The 23,184-nt window shown below is 41.0% G+C and overlaps 1 protein-coding gene across 1 annotated transcript; it reads left to right on the forward strand.

The window, feature by feature from the left end:
- Positions 1–690: 690 nt before the first annotated feature.
- Positions 691–17,463, forward strand: LOC131227112 (probable peroxygenase 5). Its single transcript, XM_058222827.1, has 7 exons — positions 691–844; positions 932–1,039; positions 1,211–1,296; positions 11,967–12,061; positions 14,268–14,393; positions 15,474–15,608; positions 17,291–17,463. Exons 1-7 carry the CDS (start codon positions 802–804, stop codon positions 17,310–17,312), a joined length of 615 nt encoding a protein of 204 aa, XP_058078810.1. The 5' UTR covers positions 691–801; the 3' UTR covers positions 17,313–17,463.
- The last annotated feature ends 5,721 nt before the right edge of the window (positions 17,464–23,184 follow it).

The following is a 23,184-nucleotide window of genomic DNA, read 5'->3' on the forward strand; positions in this document are numbered from 1 at the left end:
GACCATCAGCCACGGGGCTGGTGCCAGGGGGAGTAGCCAATCCGCTCCCCGGGAACAGAGGGTCACAGGCAATCCGCTCCGTGGAGCGTGCCTACACCCTGGGCGGACAGCCTACTGAGTAACTGCGCTGCCGAGTAAATTATGTAGGGCCCACCATGATGTATATGTATTATCCATACCGTACATCTGTTTTTGCAGCTTATTTAAAACATGGTAAGAAAATTGAGGCAAATCTAAATTTTAAGTGGGCCACACCACAGGAAACATTGGGAATTGAATGCTTATTAATGAAGTTTTGGATCTAACTGATATTTTTGTTTTCCCTTATTAATGACTGTGTGACATTACGAAAACGTATGATAAATAAAGATCAACGTGGGCCCTTAAAAGGTTTCAACGGCACGTCATTATCCTCACTTTTTCCTATGATGTGGCCCGCTTAAGCTTTTAATATGCTTCAATTTCCCGTTCATGCCTACCACTTGTAAAATGGATGGACGGCGAGGATAAGAGACATACATCACGGTGGGCCCTACAGTTTACTCTATCCTACTGAGTTGCTCATTACGCAATCCCCGTCCAACTCATGGAGGGGTCTTTGATCATTCTCTCACACCAATAGAAAGCAATGTGCAAGGCTACGCGTTCGACTCCCGGCCGCCCCATTATCTCTCTATTTATTTCCCCAAAGCATCTCTTTCCCAAACGCCTCTCTCTCTCTCTCTCTCTCTCTCTTTTCTGGAAGCATCTATTTCCCAAACGCCACTCTCTCTCTCTCTCTCTCTCTCTCTCTCAAGCAGCATGTCTTCCTCTTCTCTCGCTAATCCTAGTTCCAATACATCAGGCATGCCTCTCTAATTTCTAATTAATTAATTATTTATCTAAATTCCATGTCTTTTATTGTAATTTCGCTATAATTATATTTATATAGGGATGAAAGAGACAGAGCTAAACGACCACGAGAACGTTTTACAAAAGCACGTCGAATTCTTTGACAGAAACAAAGATGGGATCATCTACCCTTGGGAGACTTTCCAAGGTTTTTCATATGCCCTTTAATATTATATTTTTTCGTTTGTCTGATCACCCGCAACTGCTTCTCCGCGGCAAACCTCATTTTTTAAATATTATTATATAGCTTTATGACATTCGTTTTCCAATTTTGCCCTTGGACTTATAATGTAATTTCATTTCATGGGATTCTTCTCAGGGTTTCGTGCCATCGGGAGTGGTTTGCTGTTGTCTACCTTCGCTTCTCTTTTCATTAACATGGGTCTCAGTCGTAAGACGAATCCGGCAAGTCCTCTTCCTCTCTCTGTATGTAGGTCTTTGCTAACGTGCGCCAAGTGCATATGGAGCCTTTGGTCATTTTGGCTAAGGTCGATCGGCCCATGGCACGTGTTGGGGATTTTTGTTTTTTTCTTTTTATCCGTCCCTTCACGTGCCGGTTCTCTCTGCACACTGGTGTAGACGAGAATTTCGTGCAGCTAGCTTTGTGTGGGGTCCACTGTGTTGTTTGCGTGGCATCCAAACCCTCCAGAATGAGACCTCTCAAATCTACGGTTGATCCATTGATCAGGTGGCCTTGCCGGACGCGGATCGCGTCCTAACCCGCCCGTCTCTTTGCGGGCGGCGGGCCCACCGTGATGTATCCTTCGATGAGATCATTTTAAGGCATGTTTCCAAAAAATAGATCCAACGCTCAAGTGGACCACACCAAGTAATCGCTTGGGTTGCATTAAATGCAAGAGTAAAAATCTATCACCCAATTAAAATACGATACGTAATAGAATATAACTAGTAATAGGGGTACACATTGAACCGGTAGAACCGTGGAACCAGACCGGAACTGACCAAATGGTCCGGTTTGGTTCGGTTCTAGAGTGCACCGGTTCCGGTTCCGGTTCCAAATATCAAAGAACTGATTACATCGGTTCGGTTCTCGGTTTGGGGGTATGTAGAACCGAACTGAACCGAACCGTGAACCGATCCGTAGAACCAAACTGTGGATCCGATCCGTAGAACCGAACCGTGGAACCGAACCTTGAACCGAACCGATGTATTTTTGCATATCTTATAATTATTTTTTTTAGAATAATTATTTTCATAAATATATTTTTTAGCACCTTATACAACATCTAAACCATTCATCAAATGGACCACAACATGGATGGACATGGGCTTGCAATTGGGTTGGATTATAAAAAGCCAAGAACCGTGGAACCGATCCGGAACCGAACCAGTTTTAACGATTCGGTTCCGGTTCAGTTCGGTTCCGGTTCGGTTCTAGGGTGCCAACGGTTCGGTTCCGGTTTCAAATTTCCTAGAACCGTTAGGAACGGTTCGGTTCCGGTTCGGTTCTAGGGTGCCAACGGTTCGGTTCCGGTTTCAAATTTCCTAGAACCGTTAGGAACGGTTCAGTTCCGGTTTCACCCCAGAACCGGACTAAACTGCCCGTTTGCGGCGAGAGACTGGCAACGTAGTACGCAATCCGCGTCCTTCGATGCCTTACAAAACGGTGGGCCCCGCACGAAATTCTTATCTACAACGGTGGTGGAGGAACCTGACACACGTACTTTTTTTTTTTTTTTTTTTTTTTAAAGGAAATGCGATGAGTTAATGAAATCCCAATTATTCCCATTGGCTTAAGAGCCTACGCTATTCGCGCGCAATCGCACGTAGGCGTATGACAAACGTGTGAGAGATCCAGTCTTTTTGTCAAGTGGGCCATAGGTTTAGATGTTTTGGGCTGAAAATCAGGTCGTTTCAAGTCAGACGGGGTACGTAATATTATAAATTAAATGGAATGTTCGGGTCTTGTACACGTGTTCCGCATGTGTGGTTGCATGCGGATGTGTGGGGCTCCTCGCGCGTGTGCTTATCAGTTACAACCGCTTCGCTGATATTTCTATTTGGAGGTTTTCGTGGTATGCGGTCTACCTGTCATGGTGACATCATGCTAGATTTGGCAGAATCAGTAGGGAAGGGAATCCGCCCACAACAGGAAGTTCCTATAGTCGGAAGCTCTGTGGACCCCACTCCTGAGAAATCGACTATGTCCATCTGCTCCAAATCGCGGTTGGGACATGCACTTAAAAATTAGGGAGATCTAAAATTCAAGTGGGCCACACGATACATAAGGGAGGGAAATGCCCACCGTTAAAACCTTCCCACGGCTCACCATGATGCTTATATACCTTCAAAACCGTCCAGAACGTTACTATCACTGGGATGAACCGCAAAAAAGAAATTTTAGTCTTATCCAAAACTTCTTTGACCCCCACGAACTTTTCAACGGTGAGTCTTCAATCCCCACTGTTTCCCGTGGTACGCCTTTGTAGAGTTTTGGATCTGTTTCATTCTTAGGTCCTGATGGACGGTGTGGATTTCTTACCGACGTGTTGATGAGCCCCCAACGAGCTTCGGACAACCGGAAGTTCTTGTAGGCTCGGGGCACAGGCAATTCTCCCAGCAATGTGGGTGAGACCCTGACCGTAGGGCCCACCTCAATGTATTCACTGTGGTTGACTCTGCCAGATGTGTTGATCCTAGCCCTTTGATTGGTGGCCTGCAAATAGACGGTTGAAGGGAAGAATTTGCAGCAAAGGTCTACTTCCTGAGGACTCCCTGGCACAATGCTCCACTGTCCGGAACGGAAGCGGATTGCCTACTGAGTAAACTCTGTGGGGTCCACCATGATTTATGTATTTTATCCACCCCGTCCATCCATTTTAACGAATAATTTTAGGTCCTAATCTTAAAAATGAAGTCTATCCAAAGCTCAAGTGCACCACACAACAGTAAACAGTCCGAATTGAACGCTTACAGTTGAAAATTTCTAGGGTGCTACGGAAGTTTTGGATCAAGCTTGTATTTGTTTTTTCCCTTCATCCATGTCTGCGTGATCTTATGAACGGGTTTGATGAGAAATAAACATCAACGTGGGCTCTAGAAAGGTTTCAACGGTGGAAATCATTATGCCTACTGTTTCCTATGTTATAGTCCACTTGATCTTTGGGTATGCTTGAATCTTGGGCTCAACCCCTAAAATGAGCTGGAAAAGCGGATGGACGGCGTGGATAAACCCCGTACATTCACAGAAAAGCCTACCGAGTAACTCATTAGGCAATCCGATTTCGTCCAGAACGCCCCCATTAAGATCTCAACATCAGGTGATCTTGACCATCTAACCGGTTACCTACATTATGAAGCTTTCTTGACCGTCTGATAGGTGATTACGAAGATCATGAAAAGGAGGTAGCCCATCTCAACCGAATCTCTGCCGTGCACTTTTATCAATGGTGGATGATTGGAAATTTGATACGGTTCAACCGGTGGGTTCTGTCATGAATGGGCCATCTAGTAGAAATTATGCGATTAGGAATATTCTAGCTGTCCATTTGTGGGCCTTCCTGGATAAAATGGTCATTATCTTCTTACGAAGAAAAGTGAGCTCAATGACATACCTAAAAATGGATATGGACAACGCCCGCCATCCAATGCATGGCCCACCCTTTTGGATGCCATTTGGATGGTGGGGTCTATTGCTGACATCACACTAGATATTATTGACAACGGAAATAGTGCTACTTTGTCGTAAGCTCCCAAAAGTTTGGGCATGTGGTGCATTGCTTTCGTAATTTTTGTCCACTCATCTTGTGGGCCCGTGGTAGATAGACGGTGGTTGTAAAAATAACATACTAGCAGGATGATATGGACACGGGTTATTGTCACCCGGTGAACCAATGCGGCGGGATTTGATTGAGTCACGCCGCTGCTGTCAGATATAGGCCCACACCAAACATATTAAAAAAAGACTCGATTGCATCCCGTCAGATATGGGCCCACACAAAAAATGTTAGAAAAGACTCGATTGGATCCCGTAGCTCAAAGCAGTGTTGTCGTGTCCACTATGATGTTTATTTGAGATCCAACGTGCTCATAAGTTAAGACAGACATGAAAGAAGGGAAAACACAAATTTCAGCTTGATCGGAAACTTTTGTGGCCCTTCAAAATTTTTAATGGTGGGCGTCACTCTCTCCGCTTTTTTCCTGTGGTGGGGTCCATTCAAGCTGTGGATGTGACTCATTCTATAAATTGATATCTCAAATTGATAGACAGTGTGCATACAACACGTACATCTTGGTGGGTCCCACAGAACTTGGTGACGTCATTTCAATAGGCTACTCAACCTGTCAGTAGCTAATCCGCGTCCATCGTGGGAAACGAGCGCAGACGCTCCTCTGGGTCCGAGTTGTACCAACAGTTCAAAGGAGATTAAAGTTGCATGGGCCCCAAAATGATGTAATTATTATATCCACACTGTTCATCCAGTTTTCGAGATCATTTTAGTGCATGAGCCAACAAAATGAATCATATCCAAAGGTTAACTTTATCACACTACAAATAGCAGCAGGGATAATGGTTTTCACCGTTAAAACATTTATAGAGCCTACCATAATGATTATTTCCGTCAAATCTGTTCATAAGGTTACAAAGACCTGGATAAAGAGGGAAAAAAAATATCATATTAATCCAAAACTGATGCAACCCCCAAAAATAGTTTCAATGGTAGACATTCAATCCTCTGCTGCTTTTTGCAGTGTGGTCTAATTGATCTTTAGATCTGTCTTGTTTTTTTGTCTCAGCCTTACGTTGAGCTCGTCAAATGGATGGGCAGTTTGGATATAACACATACCATGGGAAACACAGAACTTACTGGCGTCAATACACCTATAGGCTAGTGTGTGATACACCAACTAATCCGCTTCCTCCATGATGCCTGTGTTTTATCTATTCAGTCCATGTATTTTGCCGGCTCATTTTAGGCCATGATTCAAAAGTGAGACAGATCTAAATCTCAGGTGGACCACACTATACGAAACTAAGGTGGTTGAACTCCCACTGGTAAAGATTTACTGGGTGCTATAGAAGTATTAGATCAAGCTGGTATTTGTGTTTTCCCATCATTCAGATATGTGTAACCATATAAACAGGCTGGAGGCTGGGATGCCTAGGGCCGTAGGAAGTTTTTAATGGTGGGCGTTTAATCACCACAAATTCCTGTGGTGTGGTCCACCTGAGATTTGGAGCTGTTTCATTTTTTATTTTTATTTTTCTGACTTGTCATGACCGAAATTGTGTTATTCCGACCTAACCATATTTGTTCCTGCGTGTGCTTACGCTTTTAAAAAGTAATTATAAAACAAAATAAAAAAAGTCATCAACCAGATGGCAATCATCATCTAATCCACATAAGCTTCTGGTCTACAATCCATAGTACATTCACTAATGGCCTACTAGATGAATGATCTGATCGTACACACGTCCAATTCTGGTAGTGCGTGATCCACTGGAATAGGTAAAAGTCGTTACTGATGCTTATTTAGTTATCCAGTCCAATCAATTGATCTGAGCTGTCCATTAAGTATATAACATGTTTCTCACGCTACCTTGCAAAAGTGGACCCATTTGTATGTAAATGATCTCAGCCGTCTATATTGAAGACCACTGATTGAATGGTTCATGTTTTAAGATTGATGTGCTGCTTGCATGGTTTCCTAAGAAATGTGCGTGGGACCATATGAACAATTTAGATCAATGGATTGAGCAGTCCAAGTGCCTCATTGCAACTAACTGCAACCAGGAGTACCATCAGTCGCGAGGGCGTTTCTCTATACTCTTTTTTAAGTAACAAAGATCTTTCTCTTTGCAACCCGGCAAGAGAATGTCTGGAGTGAAAGTCAAGAATCTTCAACAAAAAAAAAAAGTTAAAATAAAAATAAAAATAAAAAAGCAATTGGAGTAAATTGCACTTAGAAATCGCCGGCCACAGCTTCGGTGGATCCCTGACTGTGTGGCCCACCCTGATGTATGTGCCTTACATCCACACGCTGTCCATCCGTTTTAAAAACTCATTTTAAGGCATAATTCCAAAATGAAGCAGATCGAAATCTCAGCTGGACCACACCACAGGGAATAGTGGTGATTGACTATTAAAAAATTCTTGTTGACCACAAAAATTTTGGATTAAGATAATATTTGTGTGGTCCCTTCATCTAGGTCTTTGCGACCTTATCAACAGGTTGGATGGAAAATCCCCAAGAAGTTTTTAATGGTGGGTACTCAATCAACACTGTTTCCTGTGGTGTGGTCCACAGAAGATTTTGGTTGGGATCATTTTTGGGATCATGCCCTAAAATGAACCATCAATGTAGATGGACGGCGTGGATGTGAAGAAAATACATCATGGTTGGCCCCACAGTCAGGGATCCACCCACCTCGGTGGATCCCGCGCCTGAAATGGTGGTCCCTCGTGCCCCTGGCCCACTCTTCATATGCTGCCTTAGAGAAATTATACTGATTGGATGATCCAAACTATCAGTGGCCGGAAAAAATGGATGGGTAAGATCATTCGGAGAAGATAATTTCGGCCTAAGATATTGAGGTCCATCCAAAGCTGAATTTCGGCCTCAGATGTTGAGGTCCATCCAAAGCTGCATTTTTTGCACTGTAGCAGAAGAGTGGACTGAAACTAGTAGACGGTCCAGATAGGTGATGCGGATGCCAACCTGCTCAAATGCAACTAGGTGCATGGGAAGCTTTCCGTGCACCCTGCTAGATGGCTTCTCGATTGCTCCCATGCACCCTGCTAGATGGTTTCTCATTTGCAATTATCATTAGGTCTGAAAGTCGGTTGGGTTGGTGCTCAACCCTATCCTAACGCAAGGTTCCTATACCTCAACCTTAACCCAACCCAACCTCGGGTTGGGAATTCTCAACCCAAGCCCAACCCAAGCGGTCTTGGTTGGGTTGGTCAGGCGGATACTTGCTAATATTTTCGCTATTACATTACCTATTATATTTCTATACACGTATTATTTTTTGTACCTTTGATTTTATTAATTATATATGTAATTATTTATCATAAAGAACTTCATTTTTTTTTAAAAATAAATAAATAAACAAGCTAAGATATAGGACAACAACTCATTTCAAAGTTGTGTTTTGTAGCGCGCAATCTATTTGGGAGAGAGAAATTTGGCGTATCTTATTAGCTTGGGTCATCAGAAATAATGTGGACTAATAAGACCCGATGGTACTGGAATTTCCTGTTCCTTCGACACAGACGATCCACACTCAATTATATATCGATCGGACCCAACCTGCGACCTCAACCCAAGCCCAACCTAAGTTTTATCGGATTCGTGTTTGTATAACCCAGGCCTGAGACCAAACCCAATACATCTTGCCTGAGCCCAACCCTATGTCAGATCGGTCGAGTTGAACTCGCCCGACTTTCAGCCCTAATTATCATGTCATTAGATATGCCCACTGTAATGCATTGTTTGTTTTTCCAACTCATTTTAGGGCATGAGCGTTATATGTGGTGGTAGACTCTTAGGAGTTTCAACACCTGGTCAAGGGTTCGAGTATCCATATGTGGTGAAATCCCACTACAGCGTGAGTATGTGGTGGTGGGGTGTGTGTGTGTGTGTTAAAAGAAAAAGTATAAAATAACATAAAAATAAAAATAAAAAGAGCATGAGCCTAAAATTGAAGAATATCCAAAGCTCAAGTGGACCATACTACGGGAAACAATGGGAATAATAGAACACCTACTATTGAAAATTTCTCGGGGGTCACGGAAGTTTTAGATCAAGCTGATATTTGTGTTTTCCATTCATCCATGTGTATTAACTTATCAATAGGTTGGATGACAAACAAATATCACTGTAGGCCTTAGGAAGGGTTCAACGGTGGATGTCATTTTCCCTATTGTTTCCCAAGGTGGGGGTCCACTTTGAACTTTGGATATGCTTAATTTTGATTTCATGCCCTAAATTTAGCTGGTAAAATAGATGGATGGCATGGAGAAGACACATAAATCATGGTGGGCCCCACATAGTTTACTCAGTGTGCTATAGGGTACCCAGTTACTTAGTATGCAATCCACGTCCCCCGTTTGACTATTTGTATGCACTCGAAACCAATTTGAGCACGACTCCATTTTGACTTGTGTTGTGTTTGGATGCATTTCTACAAACCTCATATAATTCACATTCACATTCACGCTGGATGAAGTGAAGTAGGTGCTAAAAAGGACTCACTCATTAGAATTTTTGTTGAGTAAACAAAAATGTTTACCCAGTCTGGTATCAGTGAACAACCAACGGTCTCACTTAACTTACAAGTGTGGCCCACCTATCGAGCATTTCAACTTGATTTTTGAGAAAAGTGATCTGTCTGGCCACGTGAAGTGTTGGAGAGAAAAATTGTACGTAGGGTTGTATGCGATCGCTTATTTACTAGTACTGTAGTGAGACAAGTGTCAGTGACAAGATGGTGCGTGCAGATGTTTGCGTCATGTGCGCTGTGAGTCAGTGTATACCTATTTCTGGGGAAACGGATTGGCTACTCCCCCTGCCACCAGCCAATGGCTGGTGATCGGTGCTCTGTGGGCCCCACTATGATGTATGTGTTTCATCAATGTTGTCCATCTATTTTTATAGATCATTTTTTGTTATTAAAAAAAAAAATGAGGTATTTCCCAATATCAAATGTACCACATTATAGGAAACAGTGTTGAATGAACGTCAACCATTAAAGACTTTTTGGAGCCCATAAAAGTATTGGATCAAGCTGATCTTTGTTTTTTCCCTTCATCTGGGTCTTTATGACCTAATCAACAGATTGGATGTCAAATAAACAGTACAGTGGGCCTTAGTAGGATTTAAATGATGGATATCCAATCACTATTGTTTTCCTGTGGTGTGGTCCACCTGAGATTTATAACCCTTTCATTTTTGGCATAGAGCCCTAAAATGATCATTAAAAATGGATGAACGGAATGGATGAAATACATACATCATGGTGGGGCCCACAGATCACCGACCACCAGCCACGGGGCTGGTGTCAGGGGGAGTAGCCAATCCATTCCCATTTCTGGCTCTTATTCAATAATGGAGGGTGGGAATCCTAACACATCACATCTCAAAATGGGTGGATGTTGGACTCATTTTCTATCTCATGTTCTATATTATTATAGATGTCATTAGAGCATCTTATACAACAGTTTTGCCATAGAAACTGATTATGCAGCCCCACATTCCCTCTCTCTCTCTCTCATGGGAGCTTCTCATGAGCTTGAGCTTTGTGGGTACCAGTGTGATGTGTGTCAGACATCCACCCCGTGCATTTGGTGGCTTCCCTTAAGTTAAAGGATGTCTCCAAAATCAGCAGTATTTGGAACTCTGGTGGGCCACAATCTGAACCATGCGAAATCATGCCTAAAACACCAAAAAGCACCTGGTGGGGTCCACCTGAGTTTTGGAATGGCCTGAAATTTGGTTGACCCCTCATCTAAGTGCGGCAGACACAATGGATGGTTGGATGTCTGAATAACATCTCAGTAGGCCCTATAAACAATCAGTAAGGTTTCAATGTGCGGGCATCCACTCTCAAGTACTGTCTATGGTGTGCCCCACTTAGGTCATGGATTGGCCTGATTTTTAGGTTCATGGTTCATCATGGAATGTTGCATCTAATTGATGGTGTGGATGTTCGACATACATTAAAGTGGGGCCTATAGAGCTCAACCTCATGGGAATTTCTAATTAGGTCAACCTAAGAGAATTCCATGAGGTCAACAATATGGGAACTTCCCATGAGGTCGAGTTTTGTGGGGCCCACCTTGATGTGTTGGACATCCACATTGTGCATTTGGTGAGTCCGCTCTAGCTGAAAACTTAAGTGGATCACACCGTCTAAAACCATGTAAAATCATGCCTAAAACATCTAAAAGCACTTGGTGGGGGGCCAACTAAGTTTTGGAATGGCCTAAAATTTGGTGTGACCCCTCATACAAGTGGGGCACACACAATGGATGGATTAGATGTCTAAACCACATGCGTGCATCCAATTGATGGTGTGGATGTCTGGCTCAACCTCTTGGGAAGCTCCCATGAGGTTGACTTTATTGAACACTCCCACTCTTGATTTTTACATGGCCCACCATGATGTGTACCTCAAATACACTTTGACCATCATATGTGTTATCACACCTAGAACCTTGGCCCAAAAATCAAGCTGGTTTGTGATTCAGGTGGGCCAAACTAAGGGAAACACTTGGGAGAGGGATGCCTAGCCTTGAATTTTTTATGGGGTCCATCTTGATGTGTATGTGAAACCTACTTCGTTCATCAGTTTCTTCATCACACATTAAGCCCTAGGCCCAAAAATCAGGCTGGTCTATAATTCAGGTGGGCCACACCAAGGGAAACAATTTGGAGGGTGCATGTCACCCTGTATACTGTTACCAATGGTGTGGCCCACCTGAATCACAAGCTAACCTGATTTTTGGGCCTTGGGCTAGCATGGGTTTATGCAATAGATGTTCATAGCAGATTTCACATAAACATCAAGGCACCAAGGAAAACAATTGGGAGAGGAGTGCCCACCCTTGATTTTTTACAAGTCCTGGCCCAAAAATTAGGCTAGTCGGTAATTCAAGTGGGCCACACTAAGGGAAACAATTTCAATGGTGGGCATTCCTTGTACATTGTTTTCGATTGTGTGGTCCACTTGAATCGTGTACCAACCTGATTTTTGGGCCTTAGGTCTAACATAGAAGATAATAGTTTGGTAAATAGCTTTACTTAACCCAAAATCATTGCTGTCCGGAAGAGTGAAAAGATTACCTTCCTGGAGTTTTCGCAAATGCACCCTTACAGTCTATACTTGGACTTGTTTGGATGGTGAAAAAAAATCAAAACAAAGAATGACTTCTTTTTATTTTATTTATTTATTTATTTTAATGAATGCACATTTCGTTTTGTTTCCATAGACCCAAAGCAATCATAACCTGAACACCACAATCAAATTCTCATGCACAAGTTAGTAGGCGACTGCTGTAAGAGCTCTGTGAAATTTTCACATGATAATATTCAGTGGTCCTTTCATGCAGGGAAAATGGCCATCTCCCCTTTTCCCGATCTACGTGAAAAATATCAAGCTGGCCAAGCACGGGAGCGACTCTGGAGTCTACGATGCTGAAGGAAGGTAAAAGCATATATGACTTTAAACATCTTCTCTTTTGACAATATTAGTTAAAAGCAAGGTCTTATATTACTTCAAATCACTATTTTGACAAACACAAAAATTCGAAGCCTTTAAGACAAGGTAAAACATGTGCAAGATCTGAACTGTTCCTTTTGTGGCTCCCGTGGGCCATCGATCGGTCATGGCCTAAAAATTGCAATGATTAAATGATCCTTAGGATTGCTTGCAGGATGTTGAACTTGAAAGCTTGAATTTCGAATGTGGTTCATTTTATGATTTGATGATCTGTTCATAGATCTGAAACACAAAAACCTGACTTCATGTCCAACTGGGTTTGGTTGACTTGAGTGATTGAGTATGCGTAACAGGTGGGATGAGGAGGCCCACCATTAAAAACCTTCAAGCATGTGTGGTTTGACCAATTCATTCAGAAGATGCGCCCACTGAGATTGATGGACACCCCAAAAGTCAGGCCATTCGAAAACTCTGGTCGACCACACCATATGAATTTAGATGTTTTAGGCATGATTTTTACAGTGTTGCCCAACTGAGTTTTGGTTTGGCCTGCCAGTGGCTGCTAAGTAAAACATGAATGGCCACACATGATGGATTGATTGGATGTCAGAAAAGCATTATGGTGGGCCTCAATGCATTCAGAAGATATACCCCTACAGGATTAATGGACACCACAACAGTAGTCCATTCCAAAACTTAGGTGGGCCATGCCATGCTGATATGACCCAACTGAGTCTTGGATGGGGCCTGGTTTTTGGCTGCAAAGTAAAACATTGGGCGCACATGATGGATGGATCAGATGTCAGAAAAACATCAAAGTGTGCCCCACACTAGCTTAAGCTTAACTGACAGAGTTTTAGTGGACCCAGCCTCTTAATAATTAAATAGTTATGACTAGTCAAATATATTGCTAAGGTTGAACCATCCAAATCATGAACCCATTATAGATAGGTCATAAACCTAAGATCATACTTATTGGATAATTGTAACCTCTGATCTATGGAAATCCATATGCTGAGTTTGAACTGCTGATGATTTTTTTTTTTTTTTTTTGACCCTTCATTGGATATCCAGTAATTGAATCGTCATTTGGGTCTAGTTCCATGGCTCAGTGGTAGACAGATTCTGTTTCAAAACTTAGACTAGGGATCGAGTGCCCATGTGGTGTGGGTGGGTGTGTGAAAAAAAAATCAACTCATCATTTCGGTGTAATTTATGTTTTATGAACAATCTGTAGTGGGTCCATTATCTGGATTATTTAATTACGGTTAGAAATATATACTCAGTTTACTATTTTTGAGTGCTACTGATCATCCACCACAAGAGTATCAAAGTCGTTCTTTAATTCTTATAAAAAAAAGCCTGAGCTTGTGACTCAGTTCAAGTCCTTGTGAGGTGCATCCAGTCGACTTGATGTGCCAAGTTTCCAAAACTATGGTTCCATTTGCAAGCCACTCATTAGATGGCTGCTCCAACTATCAATACAATGTTTAGATCTCTGTTTATCACTGAAATCTGTCAAGTTTTTATTTATTTATTTATTATTATTATTATTATTATTATTATTATTTTTAAACTATCAGTGCAATGTTTCGAAAATTGTCCATCCACGGTGGGGCCCACCAAATTGAATGTATGTATTGCACACGTTTTAGACTGGAGAACTGATAATCACCTATGTGCAACATTGCCACAACATGTGGTGACATACCATCTTTCCCACCAACATGCCATTTGTTTAGGAAATCATTACTGTGTAACTCTGCATCTACTATATCCTTCTAGTAGAAGACTTGATCTTCCATACACCAGATCAAGATCCACATGCGATAGTCTCATTCTTCAAAATCAGGCTGATCCACTCACTAGGTTGGTAAAACCTGTATGTCGAGTGAGACTGTAAGTTGCCCGTATGTTCCATTGGTGTGGCCCACCTGATTAGCAGAGCAGCATGATTTTGTCCTAGGTGATCTTCATGGTGGGGCCCACCTTTTGCATGGACAAGTCGCATGTATGGTGCCACAAGTAGTGTTATGTCACCTATTGTCTATACTGAGGTGATGATTTTTGGTGACTCCCTCTAAATACACTAAATGTGTGAAACAGCTACAGTGAAACATTTCTATGGTTGACTCTTCTTCTTCTTCTTCTTCTTCTTCTTCTTATTATTATTATTATTATTTTTAATCAGGTTTGTGCCATCCAAATTTGAGGAAATTTTCCACAAGCATGCTCTTACTAATGGTAACGCTCTTACGGCGGAAGAGTTGTCAGCGATGCTCAAGGCGAATCGGGAACCGAAGGACTATAAAGGATGGTGAGTATGGTGAAGATGGAACACATTTTTGTACATTTTATCACAGATAACTGATCACCAGTACCACAACTTGTCATGGTACTGATTTCCTGTACAGGTGCCTTGATGATCACCCTTCTTGAAAATCAGGCTGATCTGCTCACTAGGCGGCCACACGTTTATGTTGAATCAGACTGTCATTTGTCCATTCATTTGACCTGTGTGGCCCCCTAGGTGGACCTACCATTTCAATGGTACAGATGTCCTACAAAAGTTACATGCTAGGGAAAAAGATCATACTGCACCACAAGTAATGGTACTTCCCCAAAAGCATCAGTTCTCTTCATCCCCAAAAGTCTACAGGAAATACTTCCCCAAAGTATTTCTTGTAGACAGACCACCTCTGCTTGAAGCAAGTCGCTAGGAAAGAGCTTTTAACTAACCAACAAACCAAATGCTGTAAGCTTATAGTGCTCCTAGTTGTATTGAATACTCACCATGCAAACATTTACATTGGTTTGACAAACATTAACCATTTGATCAATGGCCTTTAATATGGACGGTCAGGATTGTTTACAGAAAGAGGCCCAATCAGTAATTTCAACCATCTATTTTTTGGTGTCCATCATCGATTGCTTATGATTCTAAAGAAAAGAATTACCTTTGTTAGGCAATCATAACCATGCTGCTGATGGCTTAGGAAAAGGATGTCTATAGAAAAAGAAGGCCAAATTAAGAATGGATTGGATCATCTGATCAGTGCAATTTTTGCATGAGAGTGCATGAAAGAAGTGATTGAAAGCACGATTCAAGGTACATGTGCCAACAAGCACATGTGAGAGATTCAGGCCATTAATCATAGGTGCTTCTTGTCCATTTTGAATATTTACCACTAGCCATTTTCCTTCTACCCCACCCATTTTACTTGTAAATGTATGGCTTCCTCTTCATTACTGAAGTTGCTGGGCCCACCTGATATCGGGCCACGAAATGTTCATGGTACACTTCCTGATGAATGGCCCAGTTCTATCACACATGCACATAAAACCACCTATTTGATCTTTTCTATCTTTAACAAAAGAAATGTGGCAATGGCTGCAGGATTGCAGCCTTAAGCGAGTGGAAAATCCTGCTCCATCTGTGCAAGGACAAGGATGGGTTGCTGCACAAGGAGACTGTGAGAGCCGTCTACGACGGAAGCCTCTTCGAACGAATGGCTAAAGAGAAAGCTTCAAGGTTGAAAACGACATGACTAGTGACGATTAGTGCATACTGATTCTGAATTCATTGTCGTATTGATTTTCTTTATTTGTGCGTTGGTTTGTGTAAATAAAAAAATAAAAAATAAAAAGAAATAACCATTATTGAACTGGGTTCATCACTGATTTTATTTTACTTGAAGGGCTAATGCTAGCATGGTTTTAAGACTAGGATGAGTCTGATCCAACTCGTTGGACCTGATCCAGATCGACACCATGAGTCACTGCTGACTCAGTTGAGTCAGGCTAATTCAGCCCCACCTCTAGAGAGTCCCCGACTCAACTCAGGGCCGAATGAGTCGGGTCAAATCTCCAAGTCTTTTAACCATAAACACCAGTTGCTTGCCAAGAATTTGTGAAAATGGGTTATAAATTAACATTATTCAACTATAATTTATGTTTAAAGAAGTCTTGTAATATGTGGTTAGGTCATAGGACTGCTGCAAGTTTTGGCATATGGCCCATCTGCAGTGGGATCCAACGGTTGAAGTCTTTTAGGCGTATCCATGTGTTACAAGATACTAACATGGATATCCTTGGCCGTATGGAATATCTACTTCCATGAAAAAATTGTTTGTCTTTTGGGTATGTCAGTTCTAACCATTGTTTTGAGACTTGGCAGCTTGGATGGACTCATTTAGACGTGAATCGACTCAGGACTAGGTGGAGAATGGGCTGGGAAAGGGCTTGGCAAAATCAAAATTAGGAGTTTCCAGTATCCATAGGTGGTGAAATTCCACTAGCGTGAGTGTGTGGGGTGTGTGTGCATGTTAAAAAAAAAAAAAAAAAAATCAAAATTTTGAATAGGACCTGAAAAGTTCAAAATCTGGGCTGAAGCCAACTCCAAGTGGGGTCAGTTGACAGCGCTACCGAGCTGGTGTGACTCAGTGACTCAGCCATGTTGGGCTGAGCCAGAGAGTTATGGTGCTGACCCGGACTGGATTTGATTGAGCCAGTGTTGATCAATCTGATAAGCTCCCTATGCCGTATGCATAAATGGTGTGTTGGTGGGAAAGAAGCGAACTACGTTGCCACAAGCCGTGGTGCCTTGCATATTGTTGTGTGGTAACCCATTTTAAAAAAAAAATAAATTTATATATAATTCTAGTTTTATATCCATCAGCACACACACAGATATATATATATATATATATATATATATATATATATATATATATATATATATATATATATGCACTTCTGCAGATTGGGTTGTCTAGAATCTACTCCCTCATGTTGTTGGTTTATGAAATTATGAGCCGTTCTAAGAGCGCCAAAATATCGGCAGGGCAATTGAGTCCCTTAGGTTGAAAATCTTTATAGTATAAATGGGTAAGTCCAAGAAGCTTAATTGGTACAATTTAGAACCCCCATTGATTGAAGTTAGGTGGGAGCAATAGACCACTTATGTAGGCCGATTGGAGTAGTAGTTTGACAAGCTAAACGTACGAATGAATTACCTATTGATAGAGGTCGGGTCGGTGTAAGAGATCACTCATGTAGGCTACGTGGGCTCGCGAGGATGTTTTATGTCTCATCTGTGACTTTTGTTAAATGATAATTACTCACATGAGCATATATATATATTTTTAATTTCTAAACTTGCATTGAAATGTATGCACTGAGATTTTAGGCTCACATGTTGATGTTTCCTTTCAGGAGTAGGACCACCTCGGAGTGATTGAGAATTGGACTACTTGCTGATGATCTTTGATGTATTTAGTTTATTAAAGTTTTGGTTGTTTGTAAAAGACTTTCGATAAAATATTTGTACATAAATTTGGATGGTGATGCCTTGGTATTGAATGGAGTGAATGGTTATTTCTTATATATTGGTTATTTCTTTTATATATATATATATAGATGGATACTAAATAACAATTACGTGATTAAATTATGGGTTATGAAGATGCTTCATATGCGTGGGATTGAGGTCTGGAAAATCCAAGTGTCGAGCTAAAGGTGTGATAGATTGGTATCAAAGCCTAAGTTTAGGTTGTAGTGGACCTAGGATTAGGTTTTGTTGAATACTTGGCACATCGGAGATAGGATGCACCTATGTGTTGATAGTTTGGATTTGTTTTTTTTTTTTTTTTTTTGAAAATTTAAATCTTGTAGCATTTCCATTAAGCGGTCTCTTCTTAAATGAGTCCTGAAGCTTTTCGTATTCATTCGTAGGTCATGTTTAGGTGGAATATCGAGATAATTTTTTAGTGATTGTATTAGGTTCTGGTGCTGCTGAGGGTAGCTAAACACTTGATCGTCTTCCATGCTCTGGGGGGCATGGTTGTTATCCTAGAACAACAGGTCTGCTTACTAATGTGGGGGCCACATCAGGGGCATGTTTGTTATCCTACTCACTAATGTGGGGGCCACACCAGTTGAGCCAGACAAGGTTAGGAGCTTGGCGAAGGAATTCAAGTGGATGAGTCCACCTACTTTTAAGGGTTTTCCAGGCCTTGTGGAGGCAAAAAAGTAGAACACATTTGGAGAAGGTATTTGTTGTCATGGGTTATGATGAGGAGGAGAAGGTCACTTTAATAATTTTAATGTTAGAAGGAGAAGTAGATTATTGGTGGAAAATGGTGGCCAAATGTTGAGGGTCAAATATTGCATTTTAGACCTCAATTATTACACGTTTTTGCGTACATGATACTGTTTACCGGCTTATTTTAATCGTGTTTGTGACATTGGATGTACTTGGGAGCTTGAACTGAAAAAGGATACTAAAAGCGTGAATTTGACGCTCATAAATCACCAAGGCAAGGGATGGACTCTGAGGGACTGAGATCGAAGAATTTACATCCCCGGGATTCGAGGAAATCTAGTCTCTCACATTAAAGAGGCCTAAAATTCATCCGGAATGCAAGATCGCAGGATTCTTACCATCTGTTTGACTCGAAACTTCATACCTGGCCTAGGGACCACAAATTAACCGTACAAATTTCAGCTCCCGAATCCTTGTGGAGTGGCCAATGGTCAGATCAGCCCATAAATTATCAATATGGGGCCCACCTAATCTCTAGATATGCTTCAATTTTTCTCTCAATCCTTTAAGTGAGATAGGAAGGCAGATGGACGGTGTGAATTCATCAGAGATATCATTGTGGGGCCCACACGAGCGCTGCACGTGCACTGCAGCAAGTGCACTCGTTGTGCACCAAACCATCCAAAACGGTCAGCGACCGCTGACCCGTCTAGATTTAGAAAATCCAGAATTTTCGCCTCTGTTTCGCAGACAGAGCACGCGGAGGACGCTCGGTGGGCCATTATCATCAGACAGTTGGATGATCCTCACTGTTAATTGAATTCATAGGGGTGAAACAACGGCAATCTACGAGATTTGGGCCCTAGACTCGTCAGAAACGGTTCTTTTACTCACTGGATGGCGGAATCATCACCGTATGATCGATCAAGTGGGCCTCATCAAGGGCCATCCAAAGTCATTGACTTCTGACTGAAATTTTTAGGCGATTCCAATGGACGGTCTAGATTTACCTTCCGACACCAATCTTGGGCCCCATCAGCCAACGCAGGTTGGCTGTTCCGCAAACAGCAAGCGCTCGAGAAAGCCGGACGTTTCGGCCTGTTGTGCGATTTCGGTTTGCGTCGGACCAATGATTCGAACCGTTCATTTGAAAGCTACGCTCAAACCGTCTGTAGGGTCGTTCTCTTTTTACAAAAAACAAGACACCCTGTGTGCGAATATTGTGCTCAATGCAGATCGGTTGCGTTGTTTTTCTGCTGCAAAAGGTGTTACGCACGTTGCTGTGCGCATTCTCCACCGTCTCTCCACGCACAGACTCCACTGCACCAGCTCTCCACTGCCATCCATCAGCCTATAAAAGAAAGAGAAGAGAGAGAGAGAGAGAGAGAGAGAGAGAGAGAGAGAGAGAGAGAGAGTAAATCATCCAATGCTTGGACGTTTGGAAGGAGAGAGAGAAGAGAGAGAGTCTAGAGTTTTTCTTACTGTTTTCTATGTGTTTTTGAGAGATGTAGCCTCCTCATGTCAAGCTAAACCTCTTAGCTTGGGCTAAGAGGTGAAGCTTGTGGTGTGATGGGAAAGATTCTATGGTCTTGATTCATGTTATGAACTACTTTGATTATAGTTTGATTAATAAGAATGCCTCTAGTTTTTAATGGTTTGTTGTGACTGAAATTACAATAGATCTGCGATGGCTTTAAGTATTCCCGTTCCATTATGTTGATTATGAAGTTAGGAAGCACTGTTGTTCTCCATTGCCCCTTAGACATAGTTGGATGATGGAATCCTTCATAACATTCATACATCTTTCTGATTAGTTGTGGATTGGTTTAATTCTGTTGTTTACTTTGTCTTATGGGCATAGTTTTGTGATGGAATCATCTCTAATTCTTATATCTTTTATCTTTTTGAAAACTAGATTAAAGGAAGTTCAGATTAAGTTTTAATGATATATCTTCCAACTGGATGAAGACGGGACTTGAAGTCCAGTTGAGTTCATGAATCAAGCGTAGATCTCCCTAATATCTACAAGTAGATCCTCTGAATCTCTAGTTTCCTACCTCTGAATTTTACAAGTTTTAGATTAATACTTTCACCATTATTCCCTCATATTTCTCTGATTTAGATTGCGTCTTTGTCTAGTTCTATTTCTGATTACTTTCAGATTACGTACAAGGTTTAATCCCTATGGATTCGACCTTGGTCTCACCGAGATTATTACTACATCACAACCCTATACTTGGGGTGTGAACACCAAATCCAATGAAGAAGACGACGTCGATATGAAAAATGTTCTGTGAGAAGTTTTACCAGAAGTACTTTCTTAATAGTATTCATGAGAAGATGATTGTAAAGTTTTTAAATCTTGAGCATGGTGACATGATCGTGGCCAATATGAGGCAAAATTTACCAAATTATCCCATTTTATCACATGATTGATGACAAGACTCTCAAAGCTAAGGAATTTGAGAGGGATCTAAAAGTGTCTATTCCTAGTAAGTTGTCACATCGAAGCTTAAAACCCATGCAAACATAGTTGATTGATCCATAATTATGGAACAGGATAATGAAGATTTTTGAAAGAGCTGTGAACAGAAGAGGGAGGCAAAAGGCAAGGGCAAAGTTGTACCTAACGTGCCTCAGACACGTCAGTGCTTTCAAGAAGTAAATGATGATGAAGAGTACTACTTCAATTCCAACACAACCAACGCCATATCTATTTTGGGGTAACTGTTACAGTTGCGGGGGAGACAGGTCATACATGTTATTATTGCAACTTTTGTGTTAGTAGTAGCAACAACAACAACAGAAGAGACAGGGAGGTAGACTCCTTGGAGTTTCAACACCGGGTCAAGGGTTCGAGTACCCACGGTGGTGATATCCCACGACATGCGTGTGTGGGGTGTGTAATAATAATAATAATAATAATATTAAAAAAAAAACAGAAGAGACAGGGAGGTCAGGTCATGCCCCATGGCAGCAAACCTAGGGTCGCATATATGTTGTGGCTCAAAGAGACTATTGCCATTGGAGCCATAGTGGAAGGTACTTTAGTTATTTATTCTTTGCTTGCTGGAGGTTTTTTTTTTTTTCTTTTTTTTCGCGCATGCTTGTTGGATTTATCCCTTGAACATGTAGAGGATGAATTAATGGTTGCTACGCTGGTAGGGAGTTCCGTAGTACTAGATTGGATATGTAAATCATGTCCCGTTAGAATTAGAGATTTAGTGTTGTTGGCTAATCTTATTTTCATGGGGATACATGAGTTTGAGGTCATCTTGGGAATGGATTGGTTGACCTCATTTCATGCAAGTTAGATTGTTTTGAGAGGATAATTACTTCCTATATTCCTAGAGAGCTACAATTCCAGTTTCGGGGGACACAGAAGGATGGAATGGTAGATAATTTCTTACCTCTCGTAAAAGTTAAGTAGCAGGAGTTTGATGTCAATCTGATTTCAATCATTTATGAGTTTTGGAACATATTTCAATATATACCAGGATTGTCTCTGTGAACACCATCCTCCCCTGAGACAAGTGTGCACACTCGCATGTGCCTCTCACATTGTCTTGGATGTGTCTTGGTTTTGGATTGATATGGGACAAACTTAGAAAAGTGTATTTGGAGGATCTAAAGTTGTCACTAGCCAAAGGAGGCCTAGAATCTACGGTTAGCTAGATTTTTAGAATCGCTTTGCAGGATTTAGGATTTTTAGGAATTTTCCAGGTTTTGGGAAGCTGTATATCAGCAAACTAATCTGATTAGTGGCGATGCTAGAAACTAGCTAGTGAGCTATTACTCCCCCACATCACTTGTAGGGAGATTGCAGTGTCTCAACCTAATGGATGTTTGGAAAAGATAGTAATTATAAAGAAAATAAAAGAATCACAAATGCTAAGTAGGCAAGATGTGAAAATGCTTATATGTTAATGACTATATATATTGCTACTTTACTTAAGTTACTTGTTAGGGAGATCGCAATGCCTCGACTTAGGGTGAACTCAAGGAGGTGATAACTAATAGAAACGATGTGTTATGTTACTATGCCAAAACAACGAAAAAATGACAGTCCAAAACTGTCATTAAAGAGTATATAGCACCTCATTTACCAATGGTCTGAAGCCATCACTAATCTGACATGTAGCGATATCTTTCGGCCATCGATAATTTTCACTTATACTAAAAAAAATAGCGAGGCCCAAATCCCTCGCCTATAGTAATTTTCTTACGTGTTTCTTTTCCCTTATAGAAAAAAATATTCAGGCAACAAAAAAAAAAAAAAAAGAAAAGAAAAAAAAAGATTGGGGAATTGGAGTGTGTTTTAGTAGTTTGGAAATAAAATTTTTGATATAAATTAATTAAGAGCTACCATCTCAAGTCTTAACAATTACAATATCAGCTATAGACTGAAAATACAATCGTGTCTAAATCAATTCAATTTCAAAAAATTCATACAAATTTGGATAATTTTATGAATGCATAGGGGCACTTTAGACATAATTCCAATTAAAAATCAACAAAGTTTAAAAGAAGTGGAATGCATATGGACCAGACCTACTTTGGTGCCCACAAGCACACTAGGCACTGATGGGGCATAATGTCTCAACTCTGGGACCACTTCTCTCATAGAACAAAATGCAATTTTCACCCCCCCCCAAAAAAAAAAGTGACAGAAAATAAAAAAGTATACCCTAAGAAATACAACAATGTCATTACCATTGCTTTGAACAAAATATCAACGTGAAAAAAATACAGTTAGTTATAGAAAAAATAACCACAGTGGTATAATAAAATAACCTCACCTTCTTTGTTATGTTCTCTAAACTAAGCTTGCTAATAAGAGAAAACGAGGAGAAAGACATCGGTGCCTCTGTAGCTACGAGGCCTTAGCCTGTTATAGTCTTCTTGACATGTATAGAGTTTTAATTTCTTAAAAATTAGTAATTACAATGCACAAAATAGAAAGATGGGGTTGTTTTAATTTATTTTCTAAACCATTAAATGCTTAAAATAATTCAAATTATTAAACTTTACCACAACTAATTCCAACAATTGATAAACTCAAAAT

The sequence above is a fragment of the Magnolia sinica genome, chromosome 15 (genome assembly GCF_029962835.1).
Source record: "Magnolia sinica isolate HGM2019 chromosome 15, MsV1, whole genome shotgun sequence".
Lineage (NCBI taxonomy): Eukaryota > Viridiplantae > Streptophyta > Magnoliopsida > Magnoliales > Magnoliaceae > Magnolia > Magnolia sinica.

Excerpts from the sequence above, each read along its gene's own strand:
- LOC131227112 (XM_058222827.1), top strand. The coding sequence starts at position 802 with ATGTCTTCCTCTTCTCTCGCTAATCCTAGTTCCAATACATCAG. Across the intron at positions 12,062-14,267 it reads GTCTACGATGCTGAAGGAAG|GTTTGTGCCATCCAAATTTG; the intron begins GTAAAAGCATAT and ends ATTTTTAATCAG. Across the intron at positions 15,609-17,290 it reads GCTAAAGAGAAAGCTTCAAG|GAGTAGGACCACCTCGGAGT; the intron begins GTTGAAAACGAC and ends GTTTCCTTTCAG.